Source organism: Delphinus delphis, chromosome 11 (assembly GCF_949987515.2).
Source record: "Delphinus delphis chromosome 11, mDelDel1.2, whole genome shotgun sequence".
NCBI classification, from domain to species: domain Eukaryota; kingdom Metazoa; phylum Chordata; class Mammalia; order Artiodactyla; family Delphinidae; genus Delphinus; species Delphinus delphis.
In genome coordinates this window covers 68,852,539-68,879,969 of record NC_082693.1, presented here as the reverse complement: position 1 = coordinate 68,879,969, position 27,431 = coordinate 68,852,539, and the positions used below count along the sequence as shown (strand labels likewise).

The window sequence follows — 27,431 nt, the reverse complement described above, 5'->3', positions numbered from 1 at the left end:
ACAGTTGGCTCTTCGTTCAAACGCCCGTGGTCTAAAAGGGCCAGTAAGTGCCAAAGATGCGGCGGGGTCGGGACCCCAAACCTTGGCTGGTTCCTGTGCCAGTGCTGTGATCATTCAGCCCTGGAGCCCTTTGGTCCTTCAGGTCCTCCAGCTTTTGGAAGATGACCTTGAAGTGTAGAGGGACGGAGTTGGGGGAAACTCGGGGCTCAGATTCCTCAGGGGTCTGGGAGTCTCCCTCGATCCAGCCTCCAGCTTCGCTCCTCGATGTATGTTACAGCACTGACACCCCGGGCGGGGGAATTTTGTGTCGAATCGCTGGGCAAAGACTTCTTGGCCCTCACTCCTGCTTGCCTCCGTCAGATTACTTTTCACAGACTGGAGCTGGATGGGAGGTGGAGGTATTTACTTTTAAATCTTTTATGTGTGTTCACTTCACCCTGTGTGGTTGGGCGTGGAGAGCGGAAGAGGGGGGTTTCCAAAGCGAGTGAAATTCCCATTCCGTGGGTATTACCATGCCTGTGGGGTGGCAGCTCTTTTAGCAAGTCTGCAAATAACTATAGAACACAATAGAGTCCTCCTCCCTTCCTCTCGTTCTCTCTCTCTTTTTTTTTTTTCTTTTCCTTTTCCTGCCTCCAGACGCCTCCTTCGAGGCTGAAGCTGGGCAGGTCTCCAAAGGTGCAGCAGCCACAGCAATCCTGCAGTTCAAAGTTAAGCAACAGTTGCACAACTTCCAGCAGCTCCCTTCAGACGGATACTAATGAGCTGAAAGCCAGGAGCATCTGAGGAGGTGAAGAGGAAGCTTCCAGGTCTCTTCCCTTCACCCTAGAAATCCAGATATCTCCCCCATCCCCAGAGAACTTTGAGATACTGTCCTTGCTGTTCGCTGGCCTGGCGGGCCATGGCTCCCTTTGGAAGGAACTTGCTGAAGACTCGACATAAAAACAGGTAAAGTCCAGCGTGTGTGTATTCGGGAGCTTCTGTTGTGAAAGTATGTGTTTTGTTGCAGTTAGATTCTGATGAAAATTGCTCCTGGGGAACAAAGCTCTAGGGAGTTAGGGCTAGTGTGTACACTCAACTGGTGAGGATATTGTTCCAGTAACAATGATTGCAGTGACCAGTTCAAGGATCTCTGAAAATAAAGGATGATTATTTTGACTCCTTTTTTCTCCCTTTGGCCACTTCTGGTTTCCACCACTAGCATCACCTTCTTCTTGTTTGTTGCCTCGCCTATTTGAGAGTAGTGGGATGGCAAGTTTTATTTTGCTTTAGACAGAATTTTAGTATATTATAGGAAGAGTTAACATTTTGATGAAGACATAACTAGAATTTATTAGCCACTAATTAGAACAGAAAAACAGAGCTGCTGATACAATCCGGAAACAATGCTTTGGCTCCCTTTTTGAGTGGGGCATTCCTAAAACCTGGCAAGTTCCTAAAGTGAAAATACTCTGTAGAGAAACTTTTTGTGAACTCATTCTTTCAAAAATCTTTGAGAAATTTAGGTGATTTTAGGCACTAAAAAAGGATTCAAACAGCTGTCCTTCTTAATCCTTATTATTACTATTTTACTTTGATTTGATTTGCTGTTTTCAAGCCGGCAATGCCCATTGTGTAAATAAACATATTTCACATACACACACAGATTTTTCTTGAGTCAGTATGTGTGTATCAGTCCTATTAAATATTTTATTAACTCAAGTGCTACATTTTTATGCCTAAAAAAATGTGAGGCTAATTGTAGACACGGGCTTTACTTTATAAACATACTTGTTTTGGCATAAGCGCTTTTCCACAACTCTTCTCTCAATCACACCTGTTTGTACTTGTCATAATTTACTTAGTGTCAATTTAAAAGCATACAATTACATGGTAGGAAATGATACAATTATTTTAGAGGGTCTGCATGACAATATAGTGGTACAACTTTAAAGTAAATCTCCAGACTTTATTTTGGGCATGAATGTCTACTTGAAAAATTCTGTTATTACCTCATTCCAATGTCTTTATGGTTTAGTTGACTAGCTTAAGAAACAAAAGCAGCAATAATCAATACTATCAAACTTGCTAAACCTGTTTTATTTTCTAATAATCTGATATGTCACGAATATGGTATTTATGATAATTAATGAAACTGTATGTTAAAATAAAGAAATATGTCTGGGTAGTATTAAAAACTATGGTTGTGATAGTTATCAAAAATAGGCTTGTATTTTCCTAGTGTCGATGCATTAAAAAATATTTCAGACAACTCCCCTTACCAAAAGAAAATCCTTCCTACTTTTTAAAGGATTTTTCAGTAGCATCAGTTTTGAAGTGTATCTGTTTAAATGCTGTAAAAATATATAAAAAATTACTTCAGGAAAGTTCATGGTATTACAAAACAAGTTATGTTTTTGGCATAGTGATCTTTCTGAATACTATCCCTGTAGTTCAGAGTTGTTGTGTATTTGTGTGTGTGTGTTAACTAATTCAAGAATTCTGTCATTGGTACGCCAAATAACAGTGCAATAAAACTGCATGCACCCCTGTGAGTTTCCCTCATATGGCCACTTTTGTTGCCTTAATTTGCCACTGCAAAATCTACTCTACCCATAAAACTAGCTTTTGTTCAGGGAGGTGAGTATACAAACATTTTTAAAATATTTTTTCTATGCAAAATTATGAAAAAGTGGAAGGAAACAATAAAAGATGGGGAACTTAATAGTATTTTAAGTTGCTCTGACAAAATGGAATGGTGCTTCCTGAAGGTGATGCTTTTTTATGAACGTGTGTTTTGGCGAAAGTGGTAATAGTGAGGCTGTGCATGAGTTGCTGTAATAACTGAGTGCCTCCCTTTAAAGATTTGTATTTTTCCAATCCTTAACGTTGCTTAAACCACAGGGGTAGCTAGGGACGTAAAAATATGGGTATTTCAAACTAAGCAGTAAATAAGCCACATGGTGTGTTGAAATAGAATTAATGTATATTTGTTTTTTTCAAGGTTTAGTTTTGATATAGATGAGATATTTTTGTTTTGTCTGTTTTTTCACCTTCACAAAGGTGAAACTACAGATGAAACTTAGTTACATGATTAAGTTTATCAATTTCATTTCCTGGGTTCCATAATGATTTAAATAATTCCACTCCAAAATATAGAAACCAATAACTTTCCTTAAATGACAAGTGATTCATCCTTTGATAGATTCATTCTTCGATTGATGATAAAACAGTTATCTGATAACAGCAAATGCATTCTTCAAATATATCGTATAAAATTACTTGTAGAATGTAAAGGAAAAATTTGAGCAATGTATTTGTATACATTGTGATATAACATTTATACAGTTAAAAGAACAACTTGAATATAATTGTATCTTTGTCAGCAGGAAAAAATGAGGATTTTTCGAGGGAATATTAGGATTTTGAGATCATAAAATTTTGAGAAAGTTTATTGAACTTTTCTGCATCCTGTTCTGTCTTTTCAGTTTTGTTCACTCAGAATATTTATCACCCCAGATTGAATGTCCTAAGGTAGCTCTGTAAATAGTCTCATAATACATGGATATTTGAGAGTTTTAGAGACAGGATGGAAAACAAATGAAACTTCAAAGTATGAGGCATAAAAAACTTTTAGAAAACACACACTGTAAAGGTTAAGGAGGGCAGGGCCATATCTGTCTAGTCCCCATTGTGTTCTAATTCCCAGGGCAGTGCCTGGTACGTGATGGACGTATATAATACAGTTGTTTATATAATTTTATAAACTAAAATTATAATTTGTATTCAAATCAAAAACACAGTAATCATTTTATTCTCTAGCATCATCTGAGATCAGCTGGTATTATATAAAAGTGAATACTTTATAAAGGATTGGTTGATATTTGATAAAATCCAAAAACCAGGGAGATGGACAAATAATTATATGGATTTGGACACCAAGCTAATCCTCCCCTACCAGAAAATATTTTCTAAATGTTAAGAATCATTCGATTTAAAAATCTGGAAAACAGTCTTCAGGAAATCTGAAAATAATACTTGGTCACAAAATGATTTTATTTGGACACACAAACATTTTATGCTTTTCATTTCTTTTTTTTAAATTATTATTATTGGGGTATAGTTGTTTGACAATGTTGTGTTAGTTTCTACTGTACGGCGAAGTGGAGTTCCCTGTGCTATACAGCAGGTTCTTATTAGTTATCTATTTTATACATATTAGTGTATATATGTCAATCCCAATCTCCCAGTTCATCCCACCCACCCCCGCCCTGATGCTTTTCGTTTCTAACTTTCATGCAAATAAAAGAAATGGAGCCAATGTAAAATCTTTATGCTCAGAATTATTTTTTTAAAATTTTCTAATTTTCATAACATTTAATAGGAAGAGTACAATTTTCAGAAGACCTTTTGGTCTCAGGAGATGGACTGTTTACTTTGGTTCCATAATAATAAAATGTTCTGTGACTGAATCCCAAAGATTGATAACTACCTTCTTAAGCAACTTTATGTTCACGTAAAGAATAAAAACGTTGGAGAGTCTAGATATTTTCTTTTCAATAAGCTATTCAAGTTTCTGAAAATATTTTCTAAAAGTCTCTAGGTGGCTTTTGTTTCTCATAGAAAACCCAAAGAAGGAAATAATGAAGCATGAATTTACTTGACATTCATATGGTCATTCAACAATTGAATTCAGATTATTAACATATTCAAGTATTCACATAAGTTCCATCTGTAGGTTCTATTTTCAAAACAATGATTGCTTTAAAAGCTAATGCTTCTAAATAGCAATCAGCAACATTTTTTTTTTATAAGTTCAGAAAAGTGGAATGTCACTTTAAAGACCTGGGGGATTCTCGGTTGTGAGTTACGATTCCTTGGTGTCTTAATTAATAAAATTTGAGGGCAGAAAATTGGTTGGACTTTTTAACCAAACCTTGCTAGGAGCAAAAAATTGCCAGACTAAAGCAGTATTTCATATGTTTGTTGGATATATAAAATCAGAATTGTTCTTTCAGGTGATTCATTGATAATAACAATGAATACGAAAGGATCTAATTTAGTGAATAAGGCCTTATAATTATTGTTAGGTACCATTCAGTCAGCTCTTGGCTTTCTTTTGCCTTTTCCTAGACCTATATCACAGGTGATAACAAGCATTGTCCTAATATCAACTTGAAATCAAAAGTCTCCAAAAAATATATTTGTAATAAAATTATTAGAAGTAAATAACACAGCTCTATTGTTGTATAATTGACACATAAAATCTGCATTTGCTTTTGAATGAATTAGAACATATCTAACCAAGTTGTTTTAAAACCAGGTGCCTCATATTGCTCTCTTAAGCACCTCATGCCGCAGTTACTTCATCAGAAGGAAGAATTGAGTTTTGAGGTCATGGTAGAAGTTGCTGGCAAGCTGGATGTTTTCTCTTTGTAATTAGAAGTATGGTAATTTATGAATTCTGCAGAACAGGAAATTATCTTGTACTGTTTTGTCTAACCTCCAATAAATATTTGAAAGAGCCCTGAAATTGGCTTGAGAAATGCTGGATATTTGAGTACATACATCTTTTTAGTTCCCAGGTGTTCCTGAAAGAGATTTCCCCTGATAATACCTGGTAACTTAAGTAGTTATTACTTGACAGAGACAGCGCATTAGGAACAATGATTGGAATGCTCTATCCCTGGCAAAAATATCCTGAGAGCAGTGGCAGCGGTGAAATTGAGCTCTAGGTGAGATCTTGAATTGTCACTCAAAAAAAACTATAACCCAACTTAAAATCCACTACATAAGATGTTCTATTATGTACCGTATCAATTCATGAAGAATGTCAAGGTGAAAATCTTAAGGATTTTTAAAAAGTTTTTAAAAGTTTGTAGCTGGTTAACAATTTTATTTACATAGCCTCTTTATTAGCTGGACTGTATAACTTAGAAAGTTTTGATGTTATTTGATTGGTATGTCGTTTGGGAGATCTGATAATGGCGCTAGGTAATTCACAAAAGTATGGCTCTCTTCTTTTGATTTTAGTTCTAAAAATGAAAGAAAGTTGAAGTAGGAGTATGAGTTTACCTCTTCCAGGTGAATGTGTATTCCAGTCCTTGACAAGAGATCTCTTTGTCCCTAGCATATTGGCTTTCTAAAATAAGGCAAAATGCCATCTGCACCAAGTACATGTGAAAGGAAAAAGTTCAGCATACTTCTGTGTGCTAATGTTCTTTCATGTATACTTGCTTAGGAGTTTTAAAAGACATCCCTTTGGCAAAACATACATAACACATACAACACTGATTTCTTAAGAGTCAATTATTTGGTTTTTTAAAATAGATTGTGATTCAATTACTGTGGAGCCTGTTGTAAGGCTACACCTTCTAGAGAAAGTTTGCATATCTGTTGATAGTAATTTAAAGCGATTAGTAATGTGAATGGTCACCCAACAGTGACCATTACTTATATGAATGGAATAGAGCCTTGGGGAGACATTTTAGCATTGGCAGTGATAAGAAAAATATTTCAAGAATGAAAATGAGCAATGGGTATTAAATATGCTGACAAACAAGGCAAATTATTCTCAAAGGTTTATATCTGCAGGCTAGAATGCCCTCTTTTTATAAGTAAAGTGACTTAAGATAGCTATAAAAAAATTGAGTATACACTCAGTGAGATCAGGGACCTCATCTATCTTGTTTCTTTCTAGATAAACAGTGAGTAGATGCTCAATAAATATTTGTTGATTGAACAAATGAATTCAACATATACTCTCCAAATACAGCTGGTCCCCATAAAGCACTTGTGTCAGAGTAGTAAATCAGTACATTTGCAGTGAATGGACTCATGGGTAAGTTAAAGAATGAATCCATAAATTCAAGGTTGATCTCTCATCACCCCTGCTTCTAGGCTTAACTCCTTGCTTTCAAATGGTTAAGGGTCATAGTTGAGAAATAGATGCTGTAAGAGACTTTACTGGACTTCTGGTAGAGAACAAACCAAGGTGCAGGGTTACTCATTCTTCTCGAGGGATGCTCTCACTTCCTTTCATGCTCCTGGAATGCAACCATGTATGTATGTGAGTGAGGTTTGGTGGATGATGGTAGTTGGCTACTATAGACCCCACTCACTGTTGAATGTGGAACATTTCCTCCTTCTTTGGAGGTAAGAGGGAAATACAGTTGGGGAAATACTTATTTTCTCACATGAAAGGAGGATTTATGCTCTTTCTATAAGATAATTACAGTTATAAGACAAAGGGAAAATGCTAGAACCAGGCAGAAAATTATCTTAGTTAAGAACTCCAGCTCTTTAGTCACCTAGACTTTCGGTCATATCTCAGATTTGCCATTACTAGTTGTATGCACTGGGGCAAATATTTCATCTTTCTAATACGACGATAACAATAATAACAACAAGCAAAGGCAAATTTAAGTTTGACAATTGATGGGGTTGCTCTTTAAAATGAGCAATAGGTATTAAATATGCTGACATATTTAATGGGTATTAAATAAGTTGCTCTTTAAAGTTCTGATTAATAATATCACTAAGGTCGTTATGGGGCCTCGGAATGTGACTGTGCAAATGAGGAAGCCCTTATGCTTAAACTTCATTAGCTTCAGGGTAAATCCACCTCTGCTAATACTTCTTATAACACTTATTATGTGCACTGGTCTAAGTAATTTACATAATACTTAAAATTACACTGTGGGGCTTCCCTGGTGGCGCAGTGGTTGAGAATCTGCCTGCTAATGCAGGGGACACGGGTTCGAGCCCTGGTCTGGGAGGATCCCACATGCCGCGGAGCAACTGGGCCCGTGAGCCACAACTACTGAGCCTGCGCATCTGGAGCCTGTGCTCAGCAACAAGAGAGGCCGCCATAGTGAGAGGCCCGTGCACCGCAATGAACAGTGGCCCCCGCTTGCCACAACTAGAGAAAGCCCTCGCACAGAAACGAAGACCCAACACAGCCAAAAGAAATAAATGAATAAATGAATGAACTCCTACCCCCAACATCTTGTTTAAAAAAAAAAAAAAATTACACTGTGAAGAAGGTACTACTACTTCTCCTATTTCACAGGTAAGCCCATTAAGACCCAGAGCAGTGCAACACTTAATAAGTGGCAGAGACAGAATTCGAATCCATGCTCTTAACCCTTACTCTGTATGGCCTATTTAGTATTTAGTTTTCTCATCTCTAAAATAGAGTTAATCCTAAACCATCAAGAATTTGGATTAAATCTGATTATATATAAAAATTTAGCATGGTGCTAGGACATAATAAAAGCTCAGTAAATATTCACTCCTTGTTCAGGCCTCTTGGATTAAATATGTTATGAAGTATATCTAAGTTTTTAACACCTAAACATGATATTTGCGGCTTCAAAATCTCAACCTTGACTCACTAGAACTTCTGTTCTCTTTTCCTGATCATCACTGATCTCTTTTCCTCCCTAGATACAAAGAGATACATTATAAATTACTGAATATAATTAGAAATGAGTCTATAAATGTTGTGCAATACTATCCTTGGATCTTGATGAAATATTTCAATTCTGACAGCTTTTATGTTTAATCCTCACACCGCATCTGAGCAAAATTATGAGACTATTAATGATTTTGCAATGCATAGCATAGTTTAAGAGACAGTTCCTTATGTGTCTTTGTGGACTTTTGATAAGAACAAAGGATACATAATTTGAATATTTTAGTGTTATCTTTGTCTAAAACTATGAAAGATTGAATTGGATACTTAAGGTCCCTTTCATCTCTAAGCTTCTGTGGTTTTAAAATTTCCTCTGCAGAGTAGAATTTAATTCTCTTGTCCTGCTTTTTTTCAAGAAAACTTTTAAAAATAGAATTGAAAGAAGGATTTTTTTGGTAATTTTATTTTACCTAAACATGATGCATTGCCACATAACCTCCACCAGGAAAGGTACCATTACGGTAAAAGTCAAATGCGTTTATTTCCAATTATAAAGACATATGATTAGTTTATAAATTATAATATCTAAGAATTATTGAGTGTTTGCTAAGCACAATTTTAAGTTTAGTAATACAAATATAAGAATGTTAGGAGTAGCTATCTTTTTATTTTATTTCTTTAGGACTGGTAAACTCTGTGTTTTGTATTATACCAGACATGCAAAGACACCACCTCATTCTTAAGGGATTAAACTCCTAATCGAGAAAAGAGCACTATAGTTTAGCATCTCATGCATGAACTTTTAAAAAAATCACTCTTCCATGGGGAACTACTGTTGACAGGGTAAATAAAGTTATATTTATAATACAATTTATAAAATGAAAGTATAATGTCTTAGGAAGGCTGTTCCTCTATAGAGTAGGTGTCACTAAATGTTTTTGATTGACTCTAAGTAGAAGTATATAAGAGAAGTGAATGGAGATAAAGAAAAATAAATGGAGCATCATCACATTAGATAGTGTTTATGAAACTTCCACAGTTAGGGGACAGGCTTGGACAAGAGAAGGGAACACGACAAGGTGTACAGAAAGATGTAGGAGGGGCTGAAGCACACAAAGCTAGGAATGACTCAGGATAGTCAAAAGAAAAGAATTCAGGAAGCAGGCAGTAATATGGTCAGTTTGGTGAGAATCCAGAATCTTGCTTGGTTGGTGAAAACAGTATTTTACAATTGAAAAAAATGTTAAGGATGTGTTTATATAACAGTAATAGACTTACAGTCAACTGTAATTGACTGCTATTTGTTCTAATAATCCTATTAAACTAGTCAGTGTATCAGCTTATAGAATTAAGTTATTCTTCTATTTTGTGGATCTTCTAAATGGTAATTCCACTAATGCAGATAGTGGTCCAATTTCAACAAATTTTTATTCTTACTAATGATGGTATATAATCGGTAGGAATTTTGTGTCTGGGGTTTATTGATGGACTGCACAGTGTATGCTTCCTGTTCTCAACCAATGACTAAGACATTTTACAGCCATCTCCAATACCTTTGGTTACTCATTCACTCCTCATTTACTCTGGCATTTGTCAATCCTTCTGGAATTCCCTGCAGTTATGATTAACTGAGAGTACTTTAAGATCTAGCAGCAGCACATCAGTTTGGGGGAGACCACAGTCCTCAACAGTAGAAACTGAAGATACCTATTTTTAGCTCTGCATAAAATTACATTTGTGTGGAACCTATGAGAAGTGCTATTGAAAAACCATGGATGTCTTCATGGAGTAGACATATAATAACTACAGTCTCATATGAAGAAAAGAGTTGCGCGCCATTAGGAAAAGCACTTATGAAGCTATACTGGACCTTTGAGATTTCATCTTTTTTCAGAGCACAGGACGTTAGCCACTTTACAGCAGTGGACCACAAAGTATTAGCTTTAATTTCTTGACTGCTTGTTCTTTTACTCTAGTAGTGAAAGTCAAAGAACATTTTCCTAGAATTATTAATGATCGGCATGAAACTTAGACTAAGTCATTTTTTTTTTAAATGATCGTTTTTAGTGGTTCTACTTTTAGTTAGGAGACCTTGCTGTAGTCACAGTTTAGAGAATTAAGTAAGCTGGCAGCTTGTGCTATATAGTGCTTTACATATCTGAGCATATTATAGTATTGCTTTCTTATCTACCTTAGCATCTTAAAACAAAACATTCTAAACTATCCCACCGTATCAGGTTGGGCATCTACTTGTATATATTTCCCTTTTGGGGACTCAAGATACGGGTTATGTGATGATTTTTAAAAATTCAGAAATATCAAATGAACCTCATACTTTGAGGGCTTTATTAAGATTAAATGTGAATCAGATATGGACCATACTTTAAGGAACTTGTTGATTAGTAGACACACAGACATATGTAAATAATTAAAATACAAGGCAGCATTTTAAAGTATCCTAATAAAGTCCATGTATTCAACAAAAAATATTTACCTTATAATGTGTGCTACATGTTATTCTAGGTGCTGGGAATACAGCAATGAGAAAGGCAGTCAAGGTCTCTGTTCTCATTGAGCTTATAGTACAGTGGTGGACGGGCAGACAGTAAGGAAACAATAAATGAACAAGAAATTTCAGATAGAGATTACAGTTATAAGAGTCACTATAGAGGCGGAATTTATAGGAATTCAAAACTGAGTGTATGGGGACAATAGAAAGTATCAGGATGGAAAAAAAGATTCAGTGATAACTACAATTTGGGGTCTGAGTAAATAGGAATATAGTTGCATTATCATACAGAACAGGAAAAATGGCAAGGGTAACTCGGGGGAGGGAAGAACATCAGGGTTTAGAGTAAAAAAATTCAAGGTGTCACTTGAATGTTTCCAAATATTCCACCTCCAAACACCTGGTGTTTGGACACACTGCGCTGTGAAAGCAGCCTTTCATCCAACCTACTGCCAGCCCTCCTGACATCCATATGGGACTGATTAATATGGAACACACTGCACCTGGAATGGGACTTTAAAGGCAAAACACACTGGTTTCCCAGCCAAGGCCTTCACGCTGACTAATCCTATGTTAAACCCACTCATTCTCCATGAAGCATTTCACAGCCATCCTCTTAGTGAGCCTTCAGTCATTGCCTTTGGTTGAAATTACTTCCAAACAAGGCCATGACTTCCATGAGATCATACATTCTTCTGTTTAAAGACCACATTATTTTTACTTTCTTGTCCCCTAGAGAATAATACACAGAACTATTATATAGATATTGGAGTTCAAATAACATTTTAGTATTTAACTAAACAAAATCTAGATTTTTGGTGCAGGTAAATCATCTAGGTCAGGAGTTGGCAAACATTTTGAGTAAAAGGCCTCATAATAAATATTTAGGTTATTCCAGCCATAATGTCACGGTCTCAACCACTCAACTCTGTCAATGTGGCGTGAAAACAGACACAGGCAGTACATAATTAAATGAGCATGACTGTACTTAAACAAAATTTTATTTACAAAAATATATGGTGGGATAGTTGTAACCGCCAGGCCCTAGTTGACTGAAAAATTCCCTTTATATACCTCCCCCCGAACCCCCTTCCTCCTCTCATGCTCCAAAAAATAAAAGAACATTTAACATTTATTGTCTTAGGCTCTTAGGCTTCAAAGATGAAAGAGTCAGTCCAGGACCCGACTGGCAAACTAGCAAAAAACGAAGGTAGAAAATGCTACCACTCAATGTACAATGGGTTCTGTGGAAGCATCAAGAATGGGCATCCATTTCCATCTGGAGTGGCGGGAATGGGGTTATTCAGAGATGATAAGGGAATTTTCCTAGAGGAAGCAACATTTGAAACAGAGTAAGAGTTAGATGAAGAAAGGGGAAAAAAGGTGTTTCAAGCCAAGGAAATAGGTTATGGAAAAGCCCAGAGTGAAAAATAAAAGCATGGCAGATACAGTGCAATCCAGTCTAGCAATTCATAGGGTGATAGATGTTACAGTGACAGCCAGTTACCCTCACATTAGATCTGTCAGAGATCAGCAAGATGTTAGGAATAGCTAGCTCAAGGTGTCTATTACAGAGTGCTTGGCTATCAGTTGGAGGAATCAGATCATGGAAGGAATTCTAGGAACAGGCAGGAGAGAAACAGAGAACAGAAGAGAGAGTAAGAGAGAGACAGACAGAGAGGGGAGGGGTGATGAGGGAGAGGAAGAAAGGTAAACAAATTGAAAATGCAGGACTTGGAAACCATTTAAAGATTTTAAACAAGGAAGGTACACAGCTAGATTTGCAGTTTAAAAAGGGAAGCCTGACAGTATTATGGAGCACAAATGTGAAGTGGGCAGGAGTTTATCATAATATAATATGTCCTAACTTATTACAGTAACTTATTGTAAAACTGGAAGTTGTCCGAATTGTAGTAGTGGTGATGGATAGGAGGGCGTATATTTGAGGCATTCGGGAGAAAGAGTAAAACAGACATGGGGACTGGTTGTTAAAGGGGAATGAGATAGACAAAGGAATCTAGGAAGACTCCCAGTTTTCAAACTTGAGAGAAAGGGTGGGGAGATAGTGATTACATTTAGTAAGATGGGAAATCAAGAGGTGGAATAGTTTGAGATATGAGAGGAGAGGATGGTGAATTAGTTTTGATGGGCCAAATTTGAGGTGGCTGTGAGTAACATAATGATCAAATAAACATGTCAAAACAAAGTTTGGAATATTGGTCTGGAGCTCAAGGGAAAAAATAAGTAAATTTGGGAACTATCATCATTCAGTTGGTTGATAAAGTTGTGGGTGATATTACAGTCACCCATAAGGTGTATATAATGAGACAAGAAATGAGTCATAGAAACCTGCGGGATGCCTATTGTATCAGTTATCACTTACTGGCAATAAGACACCATAAAAATTAGTGGCTGAAAACAACAATGTGTTATTTGCTATGATTTTCTGAGTAAACTGGGGTGGTTCTTCTGAGTTTTACTTTGGCTATCTCACGAGCAGTGGGTTAGTCAAGGCTTAGGTTCCGATGGGACAACTGAGATGGCTGGGTCTCTCTCTCTCTTGATGTGGTCTTTCATCTCAAGCTTTTCCATCAAACAGCAGTCTCAGGACAGCATTACAGGAAGAAGAAGACAGAAGCTGCAAGGTTTCTTGAAGCCTGGACTCTAGAACTCGCACACATGGTTTTTACCATATTCTATTGGCCATACTTAGTCCCAAGGTCTAGTCAAGCAAAAAGAAACAGACTCCATCTCTCAATGGAAGGAGCTACAAAGAATTTGTGGCCACCCCTGCATGACACCTACATTTACTGAATATGCAGAGGAAGCAAGGCCCATGTCAGAACTGAGAAGAAGCTAGAAAGGGAAAGGAAGAGCCGTGGAGAGTGAAATCAAGGAATGGACTGCTGCAAGAACGGGAGGAAAAGGTCACAATGCATAATATTACAACGAGGTCGAGGCAGATCAGTTCCAAAAATGGCACTTGGGTTTGGAGGTTAGATCTCTGATAAACCTAGGAAGAAATATTTCTGTTGTGGGTGTGTGTGTGGGGGGTGGAAGTCACTTTATGGTGATTGTTCCTGGAAAGAGGTAAACTAGAGAAAGTAACTGTGGGTTATTATTTGAGTCTGTGAAGGGAAGATAGTTGAGGTGTGTATGTGATCAAATGATGGTTGTTATAATGTGACCTGGTAGCAGGAAGGCCCAGAAGTAAAGGTAGAAGATAAAATGAGTTTAAGAAGGGATAAATTATGAAGCAAAGTCCTAGAGGAGGTGAAAGCCGTGAAATTCAGAGCACATTAAAGAGTTAAAAACTTTGGGAAAGTAAATGGATGTAAGATACTTTTGATGTAGATGACCAGTATTTTTCTCTTACCAGTGATGTTTTCAAGTAGCTCCTTTTCCTTAACAAAATGGCATGACAGGCCCTGGTATATTCTTGTTCCTAAAAGTTATTAATTTTTTGTTGTTCTTTAGGTAATTGATCTGTGACTAATGTGAAGAGCTGATTATTTTCGATGAAGCTTCCAATTGGAAGTCACAGTTTATTACTGTTTATTATAGAGTATGTTCAGAACATGGAAATCAGGGATAAAGGAGGTCATCTTGTATTTTCAGCTATCCTACTGGATAATTCAAATTCTTACATATTTCTAGTGCCATTCAAATCTGCCAACATATTTCAGAATACATTTAGAGAGGGGAGAGTAGGTGGCTGCAGGCAGATACAAGCTGAAAGTCACCATCATTAGGAAATAGCTTCCACTAAGAAGGCAAAACCAATTACGGGCTTAGCTGCCAAAAGAAAAACTGTTAGTAGTTGACATAACTACAGCTATCGTTAAACTAAATATTCAGGCTAGGTAACTTTCCTTTAATAAATATGCTTTGTTATTATGAAATATTTCTTTACAAAGTATAAATCAATAAGGAAACTTTAGGTATTTGCCAGGAACAGGTAACACTTGGAAGTTAGCCCTAGAATTTCCAATGAGAGTAGATATTTTCTCAGCATTTCATCTAGTAAATACTACATGTTAAATATTTACATTTTGAGTATAATCAATTTCTGGAATCTGAGCTATGAGCTTAGTTTACTTAACCCCCCCATAGTCCCCAATACACATTCTTTACATATTCCCTTCCCTTTTCTCTGTTTATGGGAATTATGTACAGTATTATAGCTACCCTGCAGGTATGGAATGTCTAGGGTTTTTCTTGTCCTACGTGACTGACTTATATTATTACTCCCTAGAAAATTAAACTGGTGTTAGTAGAGCACAAAACTAGTGATTTTTTTTCTATGCGTATATATGTATAAAATTTTAATTTTCAAGGTAGTTTTAATTTTTGACTGCCCCAATTTTTCAGAGTGATTAATTTTCTGAAGGACTCCAATTTTAAAACTGTTTTAATAAAATGTTAATAGTCTGTGTTTCGTGAAAATTATTTGATAGCATTATTTTCATGCTTCATCTATCAAAACAGTGATCCAGATTTTCATAGAGACCTAAGGAAAGACTTGTATTATTTGTGGCAGACACGCCCTGTGATTATCTTCCTGAGACTGCAGTACTGTGATCTCAAAAAAATGTTACTTCAGAGGGCGTGTACCATACTCTGTGTAAAATAACCAGAGCTGAGTTAGCTTGTGGGCCAGAGAGTTGCCTCACCATTTGCCTGCTTCATTAATTTTAATTTTGCTTAAACTTTATGTTGTGTTGTGTCTGTGCGTGTGTACTTTACAGAAGGAATCAAAATTGTCACTTAATATCGTTGTTTTTTTTTTTTTTAATTTTATGCACAGTGTAGAGGAATAACAAGTTTTTCTTGACGCTCTTAAGGTCCCTGACTGGCTCTGAAAATTAAACCGACCAAAACAGACTAACAGGAGAAAAGAATTCAAGTTGACTTAACGTAAGTTTCGCATGACACAGGAGCCTTCCTAAGGAAATGAAGACCTAAAAAAATGGTTAAACCTGTGTTGTTTTATGCTAGGTTTAGTGAAGAGTGGACATTCATGGAGAAGTGTGGTAGGTAGGTCAAAGGATATGAAGTAAGCGTAGTAAACTGGGAGACATTTAGCAGGGCCTGTTTGGTTGGATTCTTCTCATCCCTTTGTCTTCAGAGATAAGGACACTCCTTTCCTTCAGGTATAGGAAGGGTATCTCTCAAGTGAGGGTGTTAGGACCTGTTTCAGGGGAGAGGCTTGGGTGGAAAGTCCAAGTGAACTCCCTGTTTCTCCCATTTTCTAAAACACCTTCAGCTTACCATATTCAGTATACCAAGGTGCCATATTTTGGGGTATCATGTCTTGAATCCCATCAATAGTATATTTGGTTTACATCAAATGCCATCAGGGTGCCTAAGGTGATCAATTTTTAACTACAGAAAATAGCCAAAACAAGGGACTTCCCTGGTGGCGCAGTGGTTAAGAATCCACCTGCCAGTGCGGGGAATGTGGGTTCAAGCCCTGGTCCGGGATGATCCCACATGCCACGGAGCAACTAAGCCCGTCCACCACAACTACTGAGCCCATGTGCCACAACTACTGAAGCCTGCGCGCCTAGAGCCCGTGCTCTGCAACAAGAGAAGCCACCGCAATGAGCAGCCCACGCACCACAACCAAGAGTAGCCCGCACTCGCCACAACCAGAGAAAAGCACGTGCGCAGCAATGAAGACCCAACGCAGCCAAAAATAAATAAAATAAATTTTTTAAAAATTAAAAAAATAAATAAAAAAATAAAATAGCCAAAACAAACTTAAAATAGGTTTTTTTGTTTTGCGGTACGCGGGCCTCTCACTGCTGTGGCCTCTCCCATTGCGGAGCACAGGCTCCGGACGTGCAGGCTCAGCGGCCATGGCTTATGGGCCCAGCCGCTCCGCAGCATGTGGGATCTTCCCAGACCGGGACATGAACCTGTGTCCCCTGCATCGGCAGGCAGACTCTCAACCACTGCGCCACCAGGGAAGCTCAATTACTACATCTGAATCAGATTTGGTACCTTGTTTTCAGAGATAAAACTTAATGAAACATGTTGATTATTGTATTAGGCAGTAGGGAGTTCCTCAGTGTGGATTCAATTCTAACTCATTTATCCAAATTATTCTTATTTTCCTTAGTTCCACATTATCCTTATTTTCCCCCACTTATTAGCTGAGGGTGGTATTGAACAAATCCTTAATCTCTTGTGACTCAGCTTTTTAATCTGTGAAATGGATTTTACTATAGGACCTATCTGATAGGTGACAAAAATTATATGAGTTAGTATGTATAAAGCACTTAGAACAATGTCTGGCACATATTAAGCAGTCAATAAATGTGAGCTATTATTATCTAATGTCTCCTTTTACACACATCCCATTGTTCTCCCTAGTCGCCTTACTATTTTTTTCCAAGTAGCTTTTCCTCAGCTACCAGGCCCAGACATAATCATGTTAAGTAAAAATCTGAAAGGATCTTCCTTACAGACAAGCTCCAAATCAGCATCCTGTCCCAAATGAAATCTCATGAGGCTCTTTTACCTAATCTGACTTTCTTCAAAGGGTTATGGGAATTGAGAATGAACTGAAGACACTGAGGTCAACTTCTGCGTCTTATGATTGTTTATTAAATATTACTCAACTTTGATACTTGTTGTTTTTATTCTTTAAATTTTGTAGCATATTTATACAGAATGTATCTCATGATTTCCAATAATGTTTAAGACGGTCTTGAACTTTTAAAATCTCTTTCTCTCTAAACATATCTTTTCTCCTTCCTATGTATGACACATTTCTGAACGTAAAGATCATCTTCTTTTTTGTTTTTAAATTTACTCCCTTAGTATTTATTCTTTCTTTTTTAATACATTTTATGTGTAATGTGTGATGTGTATACAAGCGTTTTTACACAGAAATGATATAATTTTTACATACTTCTTAATTTTTCAAAATGAATAGTTTTACAGTGTATGAATGTAGATCTTGTTGGATTGTTAATAACAAACAATGCTGGATGAACAGTTTTATAAGTAAATTTTGATGCACTTTTTTTTCTTTCTTAGTTATCCATTTTATACATATTAGTGTATAGATGTCAATCCCAATCTCCCAATTCATCACACACACACAACACACACGCCACTTTCCCCCCGTGAGATCATCTTATTTTCTGTAGCATCTTACCCTCAGCATTTGTTTACATTTACTAAAACTACAGTTCTGTTAAGAAATGAATGTTGAATCCAGTTATAAAAATTTGTACCATAATTCAAAAGGACAATTTATTTGGGGGATAACTAACTTAGAATGGATTCAGTTGATTTACGTAGAACTTTTTTGTCAATCGTTTATTTAAACATTTATCTTTACCAAATTCTGTCTTGAAATTTCCATGTTTGGGTCATTACTTTTCTCTTAATAAAAGCCAATTATAGTACACAGATATAAATTTTTCTCTTACATAATCATAGTGAAGCTAAGTAATTTATTACCTAAACTCACTGTAGTTGTACTGTGATAATTTTGATTATTGGGAAGAGATGCTATTAAATTTGGAAGTTTGATCTTTTAGTTCGAAAATAGCTGTGACATGTAATTTAAACCTTCACCATCCAAACTATTTGTGGCATCCTCAGGATTTTAAACTTCATAATTGGTATAGAGCTGGGTTTGTAAATTCAAATACCAGTTTATAACATTTGGTATGGAACATGATTCAGTAAACTTGCTCTTCATCATCACCCATCTTTATTCTTTAATTATATGCTTTTATTCAAAGCAATGTGACTTTCTACAAGGTATTGTTAGATTTGAGCCTGCAATAAATATACTGAAATCAAATTTCTTTTATTGCTGTTTTATTGCTCCCATTCCTAATCATCATTTCTGAACCTTGCATTGTTGAGTTAGTCTATTCCAAGTGTTATTTACTGACATTTTTTTTTTTTCTTTTCTGCGGTACGCGGGCCTCTCACTGTTGTGGCCTCTCCCGTTGTGGAGCACAGGCTCCGGACGCGCAGGCTCAGCGGCCATGGCTCACGGGCCCAGCCGCTCCACGGCATGTGGGATCTTCCCGGACCGGGGCATGAACCTGTGTCCCCTGCATTGGCAGGCGGACTCTCAACCACTGCGCCAGCAGGGAAGCCCTCAAATACTATTCTTAATGAAGAAGGAAGATTTACTATTTCTTAATGAAGTCTGTGAATACAAGTTTTTTCCTGAACAAATTAACCCTATTTTGAATATTTGTGTTTCTATAGCATCTTAATGCAAATATTAGTATTCGTAGGACCAGCTCTGGGATTAACAGAGGGAAGTCCAGTTAGGCAGATTAATAATAATAAGCATAAAGATTGGCTATGGGGTGAAAGGAGAAAAAGTTCTATTTGCATTCCATTAAGTAGAATACCAACTTGTATTGTTTATTTTAGTCTTGAGATTGGAAATGTCTCCCTTATTTGTTATTTTTATTTTCATGTATTTTACTCATAGATTCTCCAGAAGATGTAAGAAGAAAAGGCTATAGATAAAGCTGTGATGGAAGTATATTTTGTTGTAAACATGGATCAGGATTCCTCAACAGCACAACTGTTGACATTTTGTCTAGATCATTCTTTGCTCTGCCCATGCTAGTGGCACCCCCAGACCCTAGTGTGAAAAAAAATGTCCCCACACATTGCCAAATGTCTCTTGGGGGGCAAAATCACCCCTAGTAGAGAACAACTGGTTTATAAGGAGAGTATTCAGTTTAAATAATAAGTAATGGTAATAATAAGTAATGGTAAATAATAAGTAATGGTAAGTAATGGTAAATAATAAGTAATGGTAATGGTAATGGTAATAAAAAGGAAACAGAGAACTGTCTTCGGGCATTGGGCCAACATTCAGATATGCCCCCAATATGCCCCCAAAGCTTCACAGGTCTTTATCCTTTAATCTGTTGGAGACTTGTGCGTCACTATTTGCAGACACAGGTGCCACCAATAGCTTGGAACTGAAAAAGTTGTAACTCTTGATTTCCAAGCATGGAATATGATTCTGCAGAGAGCCAAGCAATAAGAGCATTTCAGAATCACTCCTATATATGGCAGCTAGATTGTGTTAGTATCATACTTTCCAGGCTGGCTTAGGAAACAAAGAATTATAACATAGGTTCTAAGGAAAGATGCACTCAGAAATCCAAATATTTTCTATAAATACCTGTAGGTTGCTAGTTTTCATATACTGTGTTTTAGAAGCATATCATAATGTAATTATTCTTAATTAATAATTTATTATTTTGATGATTCTTATTTTTTTGAAAGTAGGGGTCAATATGAAATATTTGTCCTGATAAGTTTTATACATCAAATTTCAATTAAACCTTAATGTCTGCGATACTAGGAAGAAATGTTGTCCTTTGAGTTATTCTCCTGGGCCCCAACTTCAATGCCTTTTATTCTTTCTGGACAACTGAATAAAGATAACCAAATATTATCCATTTACCTTTATTTTTCTCTGCCCTCACACAATCTTTTTTCTGTAAATACTTATTTTGTGGGATCTTCAATTTGACATCAAAATATCCTATTTAATACTTTATCTTAAGACTTCCAGATTTAAATAGTTGATTTATTCCCTAGTGCTTTGTGCACCATACTCAGTGAAAGTTTGTTGAAGAAATATTTGATTGTATGAATGTTGCATTTGTAATTCCTAGCCAACGCATCTTAATTCTGCGTGTTTTTGTGGCATTAAAACTAATTATCACTGGAGAAATATTTTTAAGTTCCTGATTGATAATAGAGTAAATGCAAAAATTCTCACAAAAATTCTCATATATTTCACTCTATTTCAGAATAAATATGGAAAAGTGCCTGTAAGTGAGGCTGACACACGTTGTTGAAGAGCTTCATTTGGCATATAAATTTTCTTAATTGTCTGATGAAGATACTCTAAAAAGGCAAAAACTGAATACTGAAATAGTCGTAGAAGAATAATCAGATAAATATATAAATATATGTATATATTTATTTTCAGAGTAATATGCTTCATTAACACACTCAGTCAGAATCAGAGAGCTATAAATCAGAGAAAGATTAAAAGCATTCTCATCTCATCTGTGATGCAAAGATTATATTAATGATCTTTTTAAACATCTCTTATTAGCTAAACAGTTGTGTTATGTGGGAAGTGTACTTGCAAAAATATTGACTAGTCAAAGCAGGTGAACAAATATTGTGGGATAGCTTGGAAAATATTTATAAAATAATATTGTTAACTACTGTGGCAAGCTCAGTAAAGTTACTGAATAACAATACTAAAAACACTATACCCTTCTCTGCATTAAGTAGTAATAACAGTAATTTTACCATTAGAGTTAATAACCTATATTTAGCCATTACACTTTTCACAATTTTTAAAGCACTCTTTTCCTTTCACTTATCTGATATTTGAAGCAATCTTGTGAGAAATGTGAGTCTCATATATATATACTGCAGTATTACAGTGAAGGGTACAGGGGAGTAGAAAAAAATGATTTATCAGAATTCAAAATGAATTAGTGATAGTTAGGATGAAATATATTTTAAAATATCAAGGATTGTTCCCACCATATCTATTTTGCAAATCTTCACAAATAAATCTTGTTAATGTTTCAGAGGGAAAAAAAAGAATTTAAAGCATTAGATAAAAATGGATACTGTAGCATTATGTTTTTTATTTTCTTCTGTATATGTAAATGATTTTCAAACATATTTTGTGATTATAAACTATTTTAAAATAAATTAAACAGAGCATGCTAAGCAACAAGACAATTCTTCCATGAGAATCTTAGGATATATTAATATTATCAAATTTAATGAAGTGTTTAAATACATACACAATTTTTAAAAGTGTGTGCATGAGAAATGTCATAATGTATACTACATAATCATAGATGTAGTATAACATATATTTAGAATGTGTAGTAAAACCTGTTGAACAGTGTTTCAAATTACTTTTAATTCAGTTTCCAATGACTAAAGCGTAGTTAAAGATGATTGGGTACAACAGTTATGTGTTGGTGGGAGTCACAGTTTAGATATCAAGAGCATTTTCTCTTTTCTTAGGAACCATTCTTGAAATAAACAAACTAGTTCAAATCAAGACAAAACACAGCCATAATCTTATTCAATTGTTAATACTATTTCATGGTAAAATTTCTTAAGCTTTATTGGTTTTTGTGTGTTTTGATCATCAGCAAAATTTGAGGTACCCTACGTAACATTATGCAAGGCATTTTAAAACATTTTATGTCTCCTTTGTTTCTGCCTCCCTGAAGTGGATGTTAAAGAAAATATCCTTGCTATATGAAACCATGAACTGATTAAATTCTGGCTTATCAACTTTCATATCTACTTTCGAATTGTATACATGAACATTTAGCAAATTAACCTAAAAATTTAAACTGGTGTGAATTAAATGTCAGTGTGGTAGTTACTTTATTTTGATTAACGTAGTATTTTTAGGTAAATGCTTTTACCCTATAATGTAACATAGAAGTTATAAATTTTGAATCCTCTAATCCAAGCAGTTCCCAATTTGTAGCCAGTTGCACTGTAAATAACCTATACTTGTGAACAGCTATCATATTCCTATATAGCCTCCTATCTCAATGTCCACCTGCTGTTACTTTCTCCAATAGTATCTAGAGAGAACCACTCCTGTAACCTCCATCCATGTTAACCTTACATCTGCTGAGAATCTCTTTGTCTCTACTCCTTTAATATTACAGAATCAGATACATGGGACTCTCTCAATACTTGCCTTTATACTGGGTGTTCAAAAAGAAAAGAATGATAGAGTTGAAGGAACCAAATTTATACTTTACCTAAAAGCATTCAAAACGGGGATTTCATTGATTATATAAGGTGGAATTTTAATTTTATAGGAAAAATGCACTGAGTTTCAAGTAATTAAAAAAAATCACGTTTGAAATGTAATCAGTTCACAAATTGGGAAATATTTGTGAGTGGGTGGTCATAATGGCTATTGTAATTTATTTTCAGGGATTAGTTGTAGGTTAACATCTAAAGCCAGAGTTGGAAGGAACATTTCTACTTTCTAGCTTTGTGACTTTAGGCAAGTTACTTACCCTGTCTTTATCTCAGTTGCCTTATCTGTAAAATGGGGATGATATTAGTAACTACCATGTACATAAGTAAAATCAAGAATGCTGCAAGCCAAGAAATTTCTAAAATAAAAGTAACTTTGTTGGATTGGAAATAGTAATTATCAACAAACATATTCCAATATACAGAAAAAAAAATTTAATTTGCACCATTAAGTAACATTGAGTGAGCAAAGGTAAAATATGAAAAGAAAAAAAAAAATTAATCAGATCAACAATGAAGTTATTTATAAATGGAACTAAAACACGGATAAAAACAGAAAATAGAAGTAAATTATTGGAATATGCGATTATATGAATTAAAGCTTTATGATTTTTCAATCTTTATGTGGTTATAGTATGTTCTCTGGGAAGTTTAAGATCCAGTAAAAATCTTTATCCCTTCCTTCCAATAAACATACACAGAAGCAAAGCAGAGCAAAACAAAACAAACACTAAGTCATGCAATGGATGTGTTTATTTTTATTTTGTTGCATTAGAATTGGAGGTTATATGTCTCAACTGCTAAATTTGAACCATTAGGTAAGAAGTTTGTTACATTATATTACATAACAAACCAAATTATCTAGTGTTAAGTTTGTATTTTTAACCTTTGTTATATATGTGTTTGGGGGTGTCATTACTTATACTAGATAGTAAACTTTCAAAGGTTGGGAAGGGAGCATTTTATTTAGTCCCAGCTCTAGAATTAAATTCCTTACTTATATCAGATGACTAGGTTTACATGGATCTGGGACCAAATGAAAACAATTATTTTGAAAAAGTAGTGATTCTATAAGATTCCTAAATTGGTTTATTTTTAATATTTATTTTGCATCTTTTATATATTTCTAATTTTTTTAATGAAATAATACCAGGGGTCATCAGTCTAACATTTGGGAACTGTTGATGTAATAAGAAACTTAGCACTAGAACTGACACGTAAGTGTTTCCTTCCCAACCCAAGCAGTGTTTCCCACAATTAGCCAGGGATACTGTCTAATAAATCATACAAGTCTTTCTATGATCCACATTTCCATGACAGTGTCAAACACAGAGGAGGTGCTCGGCAAATATTTGTCAAATGAATGAATGAACAGAAACTCAATTGGAGCCACACTATAAAATAAACACAGTTTTCAAAACCCTAAGCCTGCTACAAAGTAGAATTAAACATGATGAAGTTTATACTAGGTATGGAAGATTTATTGCCTACATTCAATAAAGAATGGTCATTACTTTTAAACATGCTCAGTCAAGTGGCAGAAGTTTTTGAAAATTATCTGGTTTGAATGATGGTTGTAAAAATTCCTCAAAATATTTAGAAAATAACTGACTCAAGAAAATACAAGGACGTTTAGAGTAGACTTTTTAAAAAAAGGGGTTTGGAACCAGTTGGACTGTGAGGCTATTAATAAAGGCACTAATTTTCTCATATGTCATATGGAAATAATAATATCTTTCTTGATTGTGCGTAATGACTGTCAGTGTTACATAATCCACACGAGCTGAAAACTAGCAGATCTCTAGTGGAAGCTGTAATATGTAAGAATTTGCTCCTTCCAAAACAAGAGAATCCCAATTAGAGCGGGGATCCTGGAAGTACTGGGGAATTGTCATGTATGTCCTTATTATTATTCAGTATACATAAGGACTCCCTGATCCCTGCTTCCCAGTCTTCACAGCTGCAGTGTAGAGCTGAAGCCTTTATAACTCATGTGTCATCCTTAGCTACAGACCCAGAACTGATGTTTCCCGAGCCAGAAAGTGGAACAGGACGTAGGAATTACTCTAAGGAGATAGCAGTAGGGCTTTTATATACATGAGAGTTTTGTCAGCTAAGGGAGGCATCCAGGCCAGTCAAAATCCTTTATTACTGCATCGAAGCAGGAAAGAGATTAATAAGAAAAAGGCACAGAAGGTAACACATTTCCACATACTTTTCTCCATGGCCGACCATTGGGAAAAGTCCTTCCTTGACCAGTTGGGTGCTCTAATGAGATGCTATGGTTCCACTGCTATCAAAAGCGAATTAATGTTATAAAGTTCCTCTTTTAGAAGTAGTTAATGATTTTTTTCCAATTTAATCCACACGTCTAAACCATCAAACTTGTAAACTTGTTTTTATAGTGTATCTGTTAGAAGTATACTCTGGAGCCAGCTTTCTTCCTTGGGTTGAATCTTCACTTGCGTCACTGCTAACTGTGTGAATTTATGTTCCTATTCAAACGTCACCTTCTTAGAGAAGTCTCTCCTAAGCTCTTTAAATTAGACCTCTCCTTAAGTAATTCTCTATCCCTTCATTCAGTTTAACTTTCTTCCTAGCATTTGCCACTATCTGATATTATATTAATTACACATTTATGTCTGTGTCCTTGTCTCCCTTGCTTATTGCTGTATGTTTAGCATCTTCTGATATGTCTGGCACATGGCTGGCATACAATAAATACTCGTAGAATTAAATAATCACTAATTTCAGTAATGGACTATTTTCAACTCTATGACTTTAATAACATCCTACTTATGCTTCCATGGTTATTCCCCAGTCCTAAGGCTCCAGCAAAACAGTCTTATTCTACTTCTCATTAATCTCCACTTTGATTCTTGTCTTAACTCTGCCAGTTCTAACTGTAGTTATATTGTGGCTGACTTCTAACGATAAAATAGCCTCCGTTGTCTTTGATGACAATTTGCTCTTTCCAGAGCCCACTAGGAATTAAAAAGGAAATTAAGATATCTTTCATGGTCTTAACTTTTTTTTTCTTGCCATAAAACTTCTGATTCTTATGTAGTCTCAACCTCAAAATGCATCTCTCATTAATGGTAAAATCTAGAAAGGGTATTAAAGTTAAATCATCTTTCTGAGTTTACACAGGTGATGACAGTAATATAATGTACTTTGTTTTTCTTTCAGATCTCCAACTAAAGACATGGATTCAGAAGAGAAAGAAATTGTGGTTTGGGTTTGCCAAGAAGAGAAGATTGTCTGTGGGCTAACCAAACGCACCACCTCTGCTGACATCATCCAGGCTTTGCTTGAGGAACACGAGACTACGTTTGGAGACAAACGATTTCTTCTGGGGAAGCCCAGTGATTACTGCATCATAGAAAAGTGGAGAGGCTCTGAACGGGTTCTTCCCCCACTAACAAGAATCCTGAAGCTTTGGAAAGCATGGGGAGATGAGCAGCCTAATATGCAGTTTGTTTTGGTTAAAGCAGATGCTTTTCTTCCAGTTCCCTTGTGGCGGACAGCTGAAGCCAAATTAATGCAAAACACAGAAAAACTGTGGGAGCTCAGCCCAGCAAATTACATGAAGACGTTACCACCAGATAAGCAAAAGAGAATAGTCAGAAAAACTTTCCGGAAACTGGCTAAAATTAAGCAGGACACAGTTTCCCAAGAGCGAGATAGTATGGAGACATTAGTTCATCTGATTATTTCCCAGGATCATACTATTCATCAACAAGTCAAGAGAATGAAAGAGCTGGATCTGGAAATTGAAAAGTGTGAAGCTAAATTCCACCTCAACCGGGTAGAAAATGATGGAGAAAATTATGTCCAGGATGCATATTTGATGCCCAGTTTCGGTGAAGTTGAGCAAAAACTAGGCTTGGAGTATGATGAAAACCAGATTCTGGAGGACCTGAGAGAAAGTGATGGAATTGTACAGCTGGAGGAACGACTAACATATTATAGAAAGCTCATTGATAAGCTCTCTGCCGAAATAGAACAAGAGGTAAAAAGTATTTGCACAGAGATAAATGAAGATGCGGAAGGGGCAGCTGCAAGTGAACTTGAAGGCTCTAATTTAGAAAGTGTTAAGTGTGATTTGGAGAAAAGCATGAAAGCTGGTTTGAAAATCCACTCTTACTTGAGTGGCATCCAGAAAGAGATTAAATACAGTGACTCATTGCTTCAGATGAAAGCTAAAGAATATGAGCTCCTGGCCAAGGAGTTGAATTCCCTTCATATTAGCAACAAAGATGAATGCCAGCTACAGGAAAACAGAGGAAAGGAATCTGAGGTCCCTACCAGCAGTGGGGAGGTTCCTCCTTTTACTCAAAGAGTATTTAACATGTATTCAAATGACACAGACTCGGACACTGGTATCAGCTCTAACCACAGTCAGGACTCAGAAACAACGGTAGGAGATATGGTGCTGTTGTCAACATAATTTGAATGGCTTCTTTCTGACCTACTTCAATGTTGTTCGCATTTGTTTAATTTAGTAGGAAACGTTAAATATTCCATTCTGCAAAAAAGTGTAAATCACGTTAAAGTGTTCGGTAGTTAATAAAAACTAGAGAATTTTGTAAGTTTGTTTTTGATTTAAGAGTTCCAATGTGACCTAATTATTGCAAGTTCAAACAATGAACTCTTTATTAAGAATGCAGCACAGATAGCTTGCAGGTATAT

At 35.9% G+C, this 27,431-nt stretch overlaps 1 protein-coding gene across 1 annotated transcript; it reads left to right on the top strand.

Annotated features, from left to right (window-relative positions):
* The first annotated feature begins 292 nt into the window (after positions 1-292).
* On the top strand, positions 293-27,431 carry RASSF9 (Ras association domain family member 9). The gene is made up of 3 exons (XM_060025326.1): positions 293-398; positions 637-945; positions 25,929-27,431. The coding sequence occupies exons 2-3, from the start codon at positions 899-901 to the stop codon at positions 27,187-27,189; spliced, it is 1,308 nt and encodes a 435-aa protein (XP_059881309.1). The 5' UTR covers positions 293-398; positions 637-898; the 3' UTR covers positions 27,190-27,431.